General features: G+C 47.9%; 1 protein-coding gene across 2 annotated transcripts in view; it reads right to left on the bottom strand.

Moving 5' to 3' along the window:
• Window positions 1-10,568, bottom strand: part of PCNT (pericentrin) — an 82,379-nt gene extending 71,811 nt beyond the window's left edge. For both annotated transcript variants that reach the window (XM_080938104.1, XM_080938105.1), the window contains exons 1-7: window positions 10,435-10,568; window positions 8,373-8,585; window positions 4,012-4,083; window positions 3,349-3,604; window positions 2,236-2,291; window positions 1,875-2,049; window positions 1,258-1,394 (exon numbers count right to left, since the gene is read on the bottom strand). In XM_080938104.1, coding sequence (XP_080794230.1) covers window positions 1,258-1,394; window positions 1,875-2,049; window positions 2,236-2,291; window positions 3,349-3,604; window positions 4,012-4,083; window positions 8,373-8,585; window positions 10,435-10,488 — 963 coding nt within the window. In that variant the 5' untranslated portion in view covers window positions 10,489-10,568. The remainder of the gene's footprint in view (window positions 1-1,257; window positions 1,395-1,874; window positions 2,050-2,235; window positions 2,292-3,348; window positions 3,605-4,011; window positions 4,084-8,372; window positions 8,586-10,434) is intronic.
• Between the last annotated feature and the right edge of the window lie 4,750 nt (window positions 10,569-15,318).

Genomic DNA, 15,318 nt, shown 5'->3' with positions numbered 1-15,318 from the left:
ACAATCAAAAGCACTTCTCCTTGCAGCAGGCATCAGCACAGAAAACCACAAGTGGTTAAGATACAGGTGACTGACGTGTGGGGTACCCAGCACTAATAGACACATCTATAACACATCTTCTACACCTAAGGCTCAGAGAACATTGCAGAAGAAAAGGCAGAAAGATCAGAAGAGCCAGGAAAACCAGGACCTCTGCTGTGAAATTCTGAAACGACAGGGAAGCTCTGCTTATGTTTCACTAATATGACAGCCTACACGAGACCCCAACAACACTGACAGGCATGAATGGGGAAACCTCCAGAGGCCGCACTACTAGACAAAGAACTACAGGCAACTAAGGACAACCGAGAGCCTTAGAATTAGTCCTCCCCAAGGATGAGCCCCTTAATGAGTTACTCAATAACAAGCTGTCCGCCCTGAAATGGTGCACATATAAGCAACACTAAACAGCTCAGTAGGTTGTAGTTATATATTTATGCATACATAAAATACACATGAGGGGCTGGAGAGATGGCTCAGAGGTTAAGAGCACTGGCTGCTCTTCCAGAGGTCCTCAGTTCAAATCCCAGCACCCACATGGTGGCTCATGACCACCTATAAAGGCATCTGATGCCCTCTTCCGGCACGCAGGTGTACATGCAGCAGAGCACTCATATACATTAAACAACAAATGAATAAATGAACAAAATAAACATGCATATGTATGACAATAATAATCAGAGGAAAGGAAACTATATTTCTGAGGAGTGTGAGGACATGGGAGGGCTTTGAGGGAGGAGAGGAAAGAGCAAAAATGATGATACACTTTAAGTATCACCTGCACCTGCGCTGCAGGTCCTTCTCAGACCAATTTCTCTCTCTCTCTCTCTCTCTCTCTCTCTCTCTCTCTCTCTCTCTCTCTCTCTCTCTCTCTTTCTCTCTCTCTGAGCAAGAATGCACACTGCCAATGACCCGTGGGAAGGCCCCAGCCCAGGGCTGTACACCTGGTCAGGAAGGCTGGGCTGAAGGACCATACTCATGTGCAAGTCCTTGTGGGCCCCAGCCTGTGGTTAAACAAGGAGAGAAGGTCTTTGTGGGCTCCGCTTTACAGCAAGAGTGGCCATGACTGCTAGGTGAGCCTGCCCTGTTCACAGGCACCGGAACAGAACCTAGAGAATGTGAATCCACACATACCCTGTCCACACCAGAAACGCACAGACACACATCCCCCATCCCCACAAACAATCAAATAACTCAAAACGTTAGGTCTGGGCCCACCTCCAACTCTTTTGTTTTTTCCTTTTCTTTGAATTTCAGCTCTAAATCTTGTAAATACTGGGAACACTCTGACTGCAAGTCTTCTTGCAACTTCTTGATGGCTGCCTGGTGCTGAGCCTCCAGGTTCTTCAGGGAAACTAAAAAGCAGCACAGAGGTCACCCAGTTTGTGACAAAATGGCACTTCCGTCTTCAGTAGCAGCTACTGGTCCGCATCCCACAACAAACCCATGATTGACACGCAGACTACTGTGTCTGCCGTGTTCCAATCCTGGACAGCCAGGATTGCCTGACAGGGGGATGTACCAATGGCACAGAGAGGCCCCATCTGAACATCACCTTGGGAGCCAGCTTGCTCTTCCCATGGAGGGAAAGAAGCGGCACACAGACACAGACAAGATCATATGTCAACTATGTCACATATGTTACATGTCACCATACCCCTGCTTCAGGATGTATGAAGATGTCAGAGGGCTCTATGAAGCAAACACCCATGCCCTTCTGTGTGTGTCTCAGCTCACACTGGAAGCAAAGGCAAGTCCAGCTGCAGACAGGGCTCATTCTAGCGGACACTCAGCCCTCCATCCCCCAGAATGGCTCGCTTTAATCAGAGGCTCACCTTCAGCCTCCTGTTTGGCTTGAAAAATCTTCTCCAGTTCAGCCCTCTGTTCCGATAACTCTTTCTGAAACTGGTTTTGCAAACCCTCCATTTCCAACTGATGCTTGGCAGACAGTTCTTTGCGGAGATTTTCCAAGCATAACTCTCTTTCTGATTCCCAATCTTGCTTCAGGGTCTAATTTAAAAGAGAAGGCAGACTGTGGTACAACCCGATCTCTGAAGAACATGGTCAACATAGAACTGACTTCCTACCAGCACATTCCAGGTCCTTTGACTTTCCTGGCTCACGGTGGGGGAGTTCGGTGGAATGTGAAGGGTAATTGGAACACGCACAGAACTATATTTCCAAACAATCACACACCTCTATCAGCTGGACGTTATTCTCCACTTCTGAACGTAACTTCTCCTTCAGCTCAGCTGCAAGACAAAATATAACAAGTCTTCCAGCTCACAGGATCTGAACTTTCTCCACAATCTAGTTACCCAGGAGACGATGGGGCACAAGGACCCACTGTCCACTCCATTGCACACAGGATGCCAAGACATCCAGGTGATGGTTAGTTTAAATAAGAAAGAAATTTATTATATATATAATGTGGGGCGAAAAAGATGGCTCTCGACAGTTAGATGTCTCAAAAACTTCTAGATGACCTGGGTACACATCCCAGGACCCACATGGTAGCTCAGAACCATCTGTAACCGCAGCTCTAGAGGAACAGTGCCATCTTCTGACCACCACAGGCACTAGACATCATGTGGATCACAGACATAGATGCAGGCAAAACATTCATACATACAAAATACAACTGACTGACTGACTAAAAACTGGTCCACCACAGCTGGCAGCAGACCAAGAGTGTATCTGATCCGGCACACAGACCTGCAATATGACCAATCAGTCCACGCCATGCCAACCCAAGCACTGTCCAGCCAGCAACATGGGCCCAGTCAAGTTTGCTTGTGTTCGCAGGGGAGCCCAGCTGGAACACGATTAAGGACTTGCCAACAGAGAGAACCCACTGGATGGCTTACTTCCCTCACAGAAGACCCACTGAATGGCTCACATCCCTCTGGGGGACAGAAAAACAAAACAAAAACCAGGAACACAGGCTGGAGGTTAAGAGCGCTGACTGCTCTTCCAGAGGTCCTGAGTTCAATTCCCACCACCCACATGTTGGCTCACAGCCACCTGTAATGGGGATCTGATGCCCTCTTGTGGTGTATCTGAAGACAGCTATAGTGTACCCATAAAATAAATAACTCTTTAAAAAAAAAAACAAAATGATTTGGAAAATAAGGCTGCTTCAAGTGAGAGAGAGAGACAGAGAGAGAGAGAGAGAGAAAGAGAAAGAGAGAGAGAGAGATATGGGGTGAGAGTCTGGAAAGATGACTCGGCTGTTAAAGGTTAAGCCTTTAACAACCAGAAGAAACCAAGTGGGGAACACCTGGTCCAAGTCCTTTCTTTGCTCGGTACCTGTTTCTTGCTCGCTGCGGAGCGCCATGGCTTCCTTCTCTCGGGCGTGCTGTTCTCGAAGCTGCTCCAGTTCACACTGCTGCCGGCTCTGCAGCAGCGCCAGCTCCTGTGCCCGCCGGCCATTGAGCATTTCCCGCAGCTCCGTCAAGGCCGTCTCCTTTTCCTTCTGCAGGTTGGCCTGCGTCAGCTCCAGCTGTGCTGTATGCAGGTTGTTCAGGCTCAGGCGCAGTGCTTCTAGCTCAAGGCTGTGGGCTGTCTGCAGGCAGAGAGGAGCCAGGCCCGATGAGACCCAGGTCAGAAACCAGACGGGCAAGGGGACCGCCAAGCAGAGATTGCAAAAGAACAAGGGAGGGAAAGGAGCGTGTGACTTAAGAGGGGCCGCCCCAGCTCTATGCTGGCATGTGACTGACAGCAAACACACACCATAGCCATGGCAGATTCCCAGCCCCAGGTGTCCACACATGACCCTCCATTTGCTTGGGGAATGGACTCACAGAGAGAAGGCGGAATAACAAAAGAAGAGATGCAAGCCACCGCCCCCACCTGACTACTTTGGAATAAGTCTTTCCCACCTGCTCCCCAGCAACCAGAACCCACTGTGCCCTGATAAAATGGCGGAGCATGGGTTAAGACCCGGTGGAGGCGGAGGGCAGTGCCAATCACCTGGGGTGGCTGTGGCTGTGGCTGCTGCTGTCCCTGCAGGTCAGTCACATCCAGTGCACAGTCGTGTTGTTCCTAGAAGGAAAGCAAAGGGTGTAGCCTAGAGAATTCCCAAATATTTCATTCCATAGTTCGTCGAATCTGCTGACGTGGAAAGTTGACTTCATTACAATGAAATGTAACAGAGGAAAACACTAACACATAATACAATACAGGCAAACGGAAAACATGCTACATCAAAGACAGAAAGCAAGGGAAAGACAGGATGATCTTGAGTGCAAGGCTAGACACCTAGACTCAATACTTAGATTACAAAGAAAGTAGAGCACAGGGGCACACCCGTAATCCTAGCACCCTGGAGGCTGAGGCAGGAGAGTTGTAAACTCAAGGCCTACCTTGTCTATCACAAGTTCAAAGCCAGCCTGTGTAACAGCAACACCCTAACTCTGTATGAAAGTAAAAAAGGAAGGAGGAGGGCCGGCACCACAGACGGCTTGGTGGGTGCTTATCCCAGGAACCTTGTGGAAAGCTAGATGTAATATAACAGCTCACACCTGTAATCTCAATGATGCGACCAGCAAGGCAGGAGGCAGAGACAAGAATGCTGGAAGCTCACATCCGCAGCACTGCAGCAGAAATAAGAGACTAGCTCACAAAGATAGCAACCCCTGAAAAGTTGTCGTCTGACCTTCACACTCTGAGGAATAGCATAAATGCACTGCCACTCCCATGCTACCCCTTTTGTTGCTTGGTTTTTGTTGGTTTTTTGTTGCTGTTGTTTTGAGGCAGGGGTTTGCTGTGTAGCCCCAGCTGTCTTTGTAATTCACTCTGTACCTCACCAGCTCTCAAAATGTGGGTCGTGCCCCTTTTGGGGGTCAAACGATGAATTCACAGGAGTCATATACTAGATATTTATATTCTAATTCCTAACAGTAGCAAAATTATAGATATGAAGTAGCAATGAAAACAGCTTTATGGTTGGAGGTCACCACAACATGAGGGACTGTATTAAAGGGTCCCAGCGTTAGGGAGGTTGAGAACCACGGCTGTTTACCAATCAGCCTGCCTGTCTCCGGAGGACTAGTGCTGTGTGCCACCACCGCCTGGCAAAGCAAAACTGTAAATAGTACTGAGGAAAAGAATTACCTCAAAAAAAGATTTTTTTTTAAGGCCACCTAGAAAGGAATCAGAAATTTAACAACCCGAATGAGAAATTCAGCAAAGACAAGAGACTGGCTTGGGGAGGGACAGATGGGATGAGAATTGGGATCAGAGATCCTAAAATAAAAAGCAAAATAAACCAAGTTATAAGACAGTGACTAGGTAGCAGCTCAGCAGTTAAGAGAACTGGTTTGTTTGTTTGTTTTCATTTTTCTGCTTTGTCCAGAACAGGGTTTCTTCGTGTAGCTCTGGCTGTCCTGGAATTCACTCTGTAGACCAGGCTGGCCTAGAAACTCAGAGAGTTCCACCTGGCTCTGCCTCCCAAGCACGGGGATTAAAGGCGTGTGCCAACACCACCCAACCAACAGCACCCCGAATTTGATCCCCAGCAGGTACATGCTGGCTCACAACCAGTTCCAGGAAATAAGATGGCCTCTTAAAGAGTGCCTCCATGGGCCCTGCGCACAGGTAGTGCACAGAACCTAAGGCAAAACAAACAAACAAAAGAAAAAAAAAAAACCCACACGAAAAGATCAAATACAAATCCTCTCTAAATGGTAGCAGATGGATGGATGTAGAGGCAGGTTTCCACAGTTCTGGCAAAGGACACCCTGCCAGGAACACTGACGGAACTGAACCATGAGGGCAGACGCAAACAGACATTTCATAGGAATTCTACAAAATAACTTGCTAATGGTCCTTTTGAGTGTTCTCGGGAAGTCGTAAGTACAGATGGGAAGAGACCAGGGACTCCGAATCCAAGAATGTAGCATTCAGTTTGGGTCAGAAGAAGGTGTGAGACAGAGGGCAGAGCCTGGGCGAGCCTCAGCAGTTAGCACAGTGCTAGCTCGATGTGTAGTCTCGCACTACCAGAACACCCATGGCTGTTGGCTTTGGTTGAGAAAGAGTCTTTATTACATATCCCAGGCTGGCCCTAAACCTGACTGTTATTGAAGATCCTGTGCTTGGAGTGGGGGCAAAGTCTGTCGGTTATTTGTTTTGTTTTTTAATTCAGAGATAGAGCCTCTCTATTATGTAGCTCTGGCTGTCCTGAAACTCAATGTGTAGATCAGGCTGGCCTGGAACTCACAGAAATCCACCAGTCTTTATCTCCTGAGTGCTGGGGTTTAAGACCTATGCCCCTACCTCTGGCTTTAATTTTTTTTTCTTAATTTCTCTGTTTAAAAGTTGTTGCTTTTTTTAATTTTTAGATTTATTTATGTTTTTATGTATGCAAGCATTTTCCCTGCATGTGTACACGCACACCATGTGTGTGTCGGTGCCTGTGGAGATTAGAAGAGGGAACTGTGTTTCCTAGAACTGGAGTTAAAGATGGTTGTGAGTCATCATGTGATAGGATCCTGTGTTCTACAAGTACTCCAAACCACTGAGCCATCTCTCCAACCCTAATTTAAACATTTTAAGCTAGGAAGTGTTCACTATATGTAGGGGTCCTTTACTATTTCTGCCGTCTTTCTTCCTTCTACCCTCTCCGTCACTTTGCTCCTTCCCTTTGAATTCCCCAACACTGGGTGGGAGAGAAGGAAGGCTGACTGGGAGTGTCAAGTTCCTTGGGGCAAGTCTGATCTTTGCTGTCACGCCTACTTAACAAATCATAACCAACAACCAACGACCGGTCACCCTTTATCGGGGCTCTAGCATTTATACATCCTCTGAAAAGCCCCCTGAATTCCAAATGTTCCGCACTCACGAAAACTACTGTAGCTGGCAAAGTCACACCCCTGCCAGAGCATGAGGCGAATCACAGTCAACTCTGTGGACAGTCTGAAGTAGCCACATATCCCACGCCTGGGACTAAGATGAAACTATTCTTACGGTATCTGTCTTTATGAAGAAACCAAAATTCTGACAACTACGCGTTAAGCAGTTGTATTATGTACTATCTCTCTCCTGAGAGAGCTCGAGGGGAGACATACAAAACAACACAGCCAGCTGAGCCGGGGCCAGGTGACATGGCTTCCGGTTTCTCTACCACTGAGAGAAGCTAAGGGGAAAGGACAGTGAAGGGCAGCTAACATCCAAGCCAGGAACACAGAACACAGAGTGCACAGAAGGCAAGCCCGGCACAAGCATGCACCCCTAGAGAGCTCCAAGCTTGCAAGAGCACAAGGGGGCACGAAAGTAAGTAAAATCTCAAATCTGCAGGGAGATCTCACATCTGACATACTGACAATGATCATATTTGTTTTCTCAGATAGGGCAGCCAAGACATATCATTACTTTCAGCAAGATTTTGCCCTTGAAATTCTTTTCTGGTTAAGAAATTTGAGTTTCCCAGCCAGAGCTGGGCCCTCAAGATTTTAAGGCCTCATTTACAATTCGCACAAGAGTTCCAAGGAAAGTCCGATAAGGGTAGTCTTCAGGGCCAGGGAGGTGAGAAAGTCTCTGGGGAGTGGGGGGGTGCTCCTCACTAGTCATAGAACTAGGCAAACAGAAGCAAGCTCTTTCAGCCATTCGGCCATACACCATTTCTGCCACACCTTCTTCCTTCCCTAATCCTAACCTTTCCGGTTAGGTGAAGAGACCACACACTGGTGCATTCAAAAGCAAAGGAAGTAATGTCTCACAGAGAACTCACAATGAAAAGCACCCACACCCACAGCGCTCTCACAGGTAAAGTTCCCTTACCAAAGCCCCAAACAAACATTCCTCTTTAAGCAACATGTCACTGGGCTTGTGGGCGAAGCCATTGCCATACAAACCAAGCAACTTAGGTTCAATTCCCAGAAGCCACAAAAGGATGGACAGAGAGGACTTACTCCACAAAGCCATCCTTGGCAGGAGTGACCACGCACACACAATAAGAAACAAAGTAGGGTTCGGCGGTTAAGAGCACCGACTGCTCTTCCAGAGGTCCTGAGTTCAATTCCCAGCAACCACATGGTGGCTCACAACCATCTGTAATGGGATCCGATGCCCTCTTCTGGTGTGTCTGAAGACAGTGACAGTGTACTTACATATACAGTGTCCTCACATAAATAAAATTATAATAAATCTTTTTTAAAAAGTAAACGATAAAAGAGTCATTTCTTCATTTTTAAAACCCATTTACTCACCTTTTATAAAACAAAATCCCTCTTTCCCCATTTTTGAAAGGCAAAACCAGAAGGCCCCTTTAGGAAATAACTACATCAACAAATAGAAATTAGACAATAAGTTACTGTGATGATGAATAATTCTACCTGAGCTGCAAATGCCCCTCTGGTCCCCTCCAGGGTGTTGCTGCATGACTCGCTTTCAAAGACAGACCCTCCTTGGGGGAGCTCGCTGTTTTGAGGGGCTACCGGACCCTCCTCCTGGTCAGCCGCATGGACAGCCGAACCCTTCCTCTTCGCCGTCTTTTTCTTCGAATTCGGACAGTCACCTTTTGTTTTTCTCTGTCGGAAGTTAGCAAGCTGCGGAAGAATTTAGAGAAGTAGTAGAAACAGAGGTAAACAAGAAAAAAGTAACAAGACCACAAAGTCACCACACTTGTGGAGAGCATGAGGTTTGAGCTAGCTCCAACCACTCAGCCACACAAGGCCAAGCGCCCACTGTCTCAGAAAACAGTGCCTTCATTGGCATCTAAGACCTTGACATTAAGCTCAAAACAAAAGTGAGTCTACAAATGGCTGTTGATTATGCCTACAGGCAGACAAAAGAAAACAATATGGCTGGTTGGTAGATTAGCTTGTTCTAAGCCTTGAGAGTTTACAGCAAATTTTAAAAAAGAAAAATCTATTTAACACACTGAGAGCTTAATTAAGGAATACTCAAGTCTGAAAACTATTAAGCTAAGCTATATAATCCCCTTTTTGCCCCCATTCTCCCCTAATCGAAGAAATATATCGCCCAGCCAAAACTTCTTAGCCACAGACTCTGAGACAAGGTACAGAAATAGCAAAAACTTAATTAAGCCAGGTCAATCTAGCATCTTCCTTTACGGAATCGGATGCTCTACTTCTCCTGACACGGTGCGGCAAAGCACTAGGGACCAGACCAGAGTGTTGTCTGCCAGTCAGAAGCACAGCCTAGCTTCCCTCAGTCCCTCAGATACAAATTTTTCGACTGTATTCGTGCACCCTCTCCCTCTCATACCCCACTCAAAAGAGCAAGTGCTGGAGCGTCAGCATTTCACAGGGGGAACATCTATTCCCTCAAATCACAACCAAAGCGAAGATGCCCCAGTCAATGAAAGCAGAAACCCCGTTTCATTGGCGGAGGAAATGAACAAGGCCACTTATCTGTGTGAAGAGAAATTTGAAGGGCACTGCCTACTGTACCAACTCTGCTCTAATCTATTGCTTTCCTCTACTGAATGCAACTCTCTGCCACAGAGCTCCTCTTCTGCAACATATACTTGGTTTCTGGCCATGGGCATTCAATGAGTGGTCTCTTGGTTCTTCTCGCTCGCCCCCATCCCCCTTAAGTATATCTACTGGGGGGTTCACAAAGCAGCCAAGTGCAAACCATTTTTTACGGGGGCGGGGGCAGGGTGATGGTAGCGGTGAGGTTGTTGACCCAAGAATTGCTGCTACTAGGCGAAATCAACACATCCCTTGCATGAGGGCTATTCCTAGCTAGTCCCGACAGTACAAGGTGGGAAAACATCCTCTGGTTCCACAGCCATGACTGGTGGCCAGGAATCCACTTCCAAAATTGTTCGTGCTTTTTCCTCTTCTGGGTCCCCATCACCTTTCAGACAACTATCTTAACAGCCATAAACAGTCCCAGGGTAGAGTTTTCAACAAATTCGAAATCTGAGGCAGAGGGAGGTGAGAAGAAGGCCCTCGGAAGTATCGCAGTTGCAGGGCCCCGCCTGAGAGCAAAACAACGAAACACAACGCCAGGGCACCATTCGGGAGCAGAAGCTCACGGTTCCCTGGAAAATGAAAGACTGAAAACGGTCTTTTAAAAGCCTTGTACAGTTTGGTCCCGGGGACGCGCCTGAGCACCGGAAGCACAACAACTAGGAATGCTAGGTGACCAGAACCCGCCCACGGCGCTGGGCCCCGCCTACGCGGAGTCGTGCGTCTCAGACGCTGATTGGCTGCGGCCGCAACGGGGCGGGGCAAGACTGAGGGCGCTGGATTCAAGATGGCGGCGCCTAGGAAGTGAATTCCGCAGAAGCGGCGGGAAGGGCAAGCGCCTGGCAGCTCCCATTGCTCCACCGCCACCGCTTTGGTCAAGCCGCAGTCTTAGCACCGGAACCTCCTTAGGATTTCTCCCCACAACAGAGCGGAGAGAAGGATGCTACCGTCTAACCTTGGCTCGCCCAGCCTCCACCTTCCTGCGCCGCTGCTCCTGCTCGTCTTCCATCTCCGTCTGGGCTCCTCGAGAATCGCTCAGAGGTGGCAGGACGGCCGCGAAACCACTTTCGCTGTATTTACACTCCCTCCCTTCACCCACTCGCCTCCCCACCCCCATACACACAACTGTCAGCGCCGCCCCGCCAATCCGGAGCGCCGTGTGGCCTTACGCACGCGCGCTCCAGTGACGCTCCAAGGGTGGAGAGCCATCTCTCTTGCCCCCAATTGGTACGCTCACGCTCCCCACCCTCTTCAGCAACACCAATGAGCGAGACGCGGCGTTCCCGGGGCTCGCGGTTGTTCGTCGACTGTGCGGCGGGAAGGTTCGAGCGTCCGTTTCCCCGCGGCGGTGCTGCCTAGCGCCCTCTCCCGACAGGAGCAGGGCTTACACGGGAGCGGCTGTCCGTGCCTCGGGTGCGCTCCGTCCACTGTCCCGCGGAACTTGCAAAAGTCGTTTTTCTGCCGCCGTGGGTTTCTGCGAACACTGGGAGAAGATCCTCTTATTGCCTTAGGCCCCATAGTCCCTCATCTTTGGTAGGATGCTATAGCCTCCTCTTTAGTCTTTCTAGGAAGGGTACTTTTATTTATTTATTTATTTATTTATTTATTTATTTTTGTTGTTCAAAGAGCAATCAACCTGTAGAATCACTTGGATTACTGCTTCTTCCCTGCTTTGACCACTTCCGCCCCTCCTTAACACTGATCCCTGTCTTCAACCCGGATCCAAAGTCCGGAGCGTAGCCGGAGTTATTCATTTGAATGACACCTATAAGATCGCTGTCCCCAATGGACCCCGGAGTTGCCACCGAAGGCTGTTCCGCATTCATGCTCGCGCTTCAGTGTACAGAGTCAGTGTGTTCAGGCTTCTGACTCTCACTTCAGCACCTCTACCAGGAAACAATCTTTCTGTTGTAAAGAAATAAACTGTGGTCCATTTTCAGTAAGAGACGCCTTTAGGGCTCATCAGTGAATTACAGATAATTAGGAAGGATTCAGCCAGCACCTGGTTCTTGCTTGCCTAGGCACTAATTTATCATTGGGTGAAAAGTTACAGGCTGTCACATGACTAACAAAAGGGGGTGATCTTGAGCTCCAGGATGTATGTCAGTTTTGCATCTTGCACTGAATGGGGATGGAATCTGGAGAGAGGGTAACGCCTGTAAGATTGCATTTTCCCGAAGAACACAGTCCTCAGTAATAAGGAATATGGGAACGGAAATTCGGTAAGGACTATCAAAACTACTGTTTTAATACCAAATCTGCATGGCAGCCATTTTTGCCTTCTCCCTAAGCTGACACCCGACTTTACAAGATCAGAAAAATAAATTGTTTCACTTTCATTACTCAAGAGACTCCAGGACTCTTAGGAAGTGTTTCTTGCATTGAGAAAAACATGGGGGACCGTTTCCCCCTCTGGGCTGACCTATCCTCCAGAAGCAATGCAGTATTTAAGAAATGTTTGGGGAGGTCATATTTTACATATCAAAAATTAGAGGATTTGAGGGTATGCCTTTGTGGAGACATGTGGAGGCGAAGGAGAGAGGGAGGGAGGGGATAACATTTGAAATGTAAATACAGAGGATATCTAGTAAAAAATATAAATTAGAAAAAAAAATAGAGGACTTGAGAGATGAGCAGTTGAGCACTAGCTGCTCTTACAGAGGACCCCGGTTTGATTCCCAGCACCCAATGGTGGCTCACAACTGTAACTCCAGTTCAGTACACTTTCGACTTCTGAGGGTACTACGAATTCATGTGGTGCGCATACATACACGTAGGCAAAACATTCATACCCATAAAATAATTTTTAAAATCTAAATAAATACCTAATAATATTTATTTCTTTAAACTATGAGTATGTTTGTGTCTCTGTGTGGAACTGGCAGATACCCTTAGAGGCAGGAAGAGGGTGTCAGATGCCCTAAAGCTGGAGTTACAGGCAGTTGCGTGTCACCAGATATGGGTTCTAGGATCTAAATGACCTCATAACTCACTAAAGAAATTCCTGCTATGTAGTGTCACGTGTCTTTAATCTCAGCACTGGGGAGGCGAAGGTAGGTGGGACTCTAACTTCAGGGCCAGCAAGGGCTTATAAAGAGACAGAGAGCCCGTCTAAATAAAAAATAAAAAGGCTTGCCTGCTTAAAGCCCAATCTTATGAAGACATTTCCTCCAGTGGAGTTCCCTTCTCTTAGAACTAGATGTGGGTTCTGGGATCCAAATCCTCTTTGACAACTGTAGCTTGTCCCAAGTTGACATAAAACTAGCAGCACCGAGTGCATAATGCTCTCTCAAAGGACCAGACTTTGGTTTCCAGAAATCATGTCAGATAAACAGCTCACAACTGCCTATAATGGCAGCTCCAGAGGGGGATTAGATACCTCTGACCTTGTCAGTACTGACAACCACTTGCATATACTTATGTACAGACACATACTTATAAGTAAAATATTAAAAATTAGGGCCTAGAGCAAAGTCTTGGAGCTTAAGGGCCCTTGCTGCCCTTGAGGAACGTTACAGGGGTCTGGAGACAAAGATTGGATGTGTTGGGAAGAAGACCAATGTGGAGACATGGAAAGCATCAGGCTTGAGAAATGGGATGCCCTCAGAAACTGGGAAAGTGAGAGTAACAGAAAAGGAAGGCTGGGGACTGGGGGGTAGGGGGGTAGGTAGGGAATAGGAGGAAGTGGCTAACTTCTTCTTCCAACGGGCTTTGGAGGTGGGGTGGGTGGAAGAAGTAACTCCAGAGCAAGGAGCAGCTGCTCTTTGTTTTGTCTGACATTCTTTTATTCTTTATGTAAAGCTTTTAAACACACTTAACTATCCTATCAATCTGAATAAGACATTCTCCTGACAGTCCCCCCCCCTCCCCATCCTCTCCCGCCCCCCCCCCACCCCAAACAAATTTAGGTAAAGCTATGGGTAGCATTCCACAGGCTGTCAAAACTTTAGGCTTCAGTGTTGATTCCGTTCTGAGGCTACACACAGACAATTCAAAAATTTGTCACTCATTTCGTTAAAGTGAGAAGTGAGCAGAAAGGCTGGAGTAGTCAGATGTGTGCGTTGCTTGCGTTCCAGCCCTGATGAGAAGGGTGGGTACTCCCATAGCTCTCGGACGCTCAGTGAGGGCAGCTGCTCGTTTAGGTGACAGATAACAAGGAAACAGCTGCTGCGATCAGCTGGAGCTTCACGGAGGACTCTGCGCCTTTGTCCCTCTGTTCCGGGACAAAGTGTGTAATTCCAAGTGTGTAATCAGCTGGAGCGGTGTCTTCCGCTGCTATGGAAGTTGGGAGGTTGGAAGGCAGAGCTCCTTTGGCAGTGTCTAAGTGACCTCCACTCTCTTTACTCTCCACTTAGCGTGGAGGCTAAGGAGCCAGAGGCGGTTGCAGAGAGGCAAACAAAAGTTTTAAACCTAGCGCCCAAGAGCTTCCTCTCCTTGAGTCTGCAATCTCACGACATCTATGCTAGGTCCAAAGTGGACCCCTCCGCTCCCCCATCATGGCAGAACCACTGTCATTGCCTAAATGACAGGCTCAGCTCAGCCTGGACGCTGTCCAGGAAATGGAAGAATTGCTGGTGGTTTAAAACATCAGCCTTCAATCACCATTTCCCATAAATCTGGAAAGCAGATTTCTGTTTATCTGGAACAGCCGTTGCTTCCTTATCTGCCCCTCCAGTACCCCCAGTCATGCCATATCTAGCTCCCTATTAATGCAAACCTGTAACACTTACCCTGAGCTCCCAGGCTCTTTGCCCACAAAACCCAGACCCTCCTACCCACCACTACTCTAACTTACAGGTTGTCCCACTTACATGCTTCCTCCCACTGTAAGCATACCCCCTTAAAACACACACACACACACACACTCAGACAAGCCTCACACAGTTAGAGGCTGTAACTAGCACAGGTGGGAACAAATGGGAAACAGGAGTTGTGCTGAAATTATCCACAAGAGGAAGTTTCAAAGTCATTTGAGAAGATGAATTCTCTGACTGGCTGGCCAAGAGCAGGCTTGTGCCTGGGAAGACTCTGGGAGAGAAACAATGGAAGATACAGTTCCTTTTTTTTAAGGTCTTTAGCCACATCACACCTGCCGCAGCAGAGCGGGTCTTTATAAGTAACCTTTGCTACTTCATAGGAGGCCCCACCTCCAGGCTGTTCTTAGGTATCAGGACCCTTTCTCAGCAGGGAAGGAGAGTCCTTTTGGTGTTGGGAACACTTTATCAAGAGAAATGAGAAGCCAGCGGTTTCTTGGCAAGTGTAGTTCCTAAGGGAAGGAGACGTGGGGTCAGGACAACCTAACTGTTCTTAAGCTATTTCAGTATCTCTGAGGGTTTCCCTGTGTGGAGACGAGTAAACACAAAACTCAACCATGCTGCAGCTCTGTCTGATGAAGCCAGTAGGTTTAGCACAGCCCCTCCCTATAAGTCTGTAGCTAGGAGATGACTTGGAGAAAGTCAGACAGGCCTGGGCATTTTCTTCTAATCTTCCTTCAGATAAACCCCACTAACTGAAAGCACTCATGCCTTCTCCACAGTGAGCTCTGGGTGCTCTTTGTTCTGTCTGCCCACCCCCACACATCCAGCTGAACATGGCTTATTGCTGTCCACGACAGAGGCAGGTATATGCTGGGCTTAGCTCCCTCTCAGAGCCAAGCAATACCAACTTCTTCCTTCCCTCACAGGAGTAACACTTTATCAAAGGCCTTGTCAGGTAGCCTCAGGATAAGCCATGCAGCTAAGTGACTACAACACAAACAAAAGCCTCAGGAGGTTTTGGATGCCACAAAGAAGCAGTCCTCCCTGAGCCAGATCAAGGTCCTCTTTGGCGAGTGGAGACT

The sequence above is a fragment of the Micromys minutus genome (genome assembly GCF_963924665.1).
Source record: "Micromys minutus genome assembly, chromosome: 25".
Taxonomy (NCBI): domain Eukaryota; kingdom Metazoa; phylum Chordata; class Mammalia; order Rodentia; family Muridae; genus Micromys; species Micromys minutus.
Note: the sequence above shows the minus strand (reverse complement) of the source record. Positions and strands in the feature narration are given on the sequence as shown.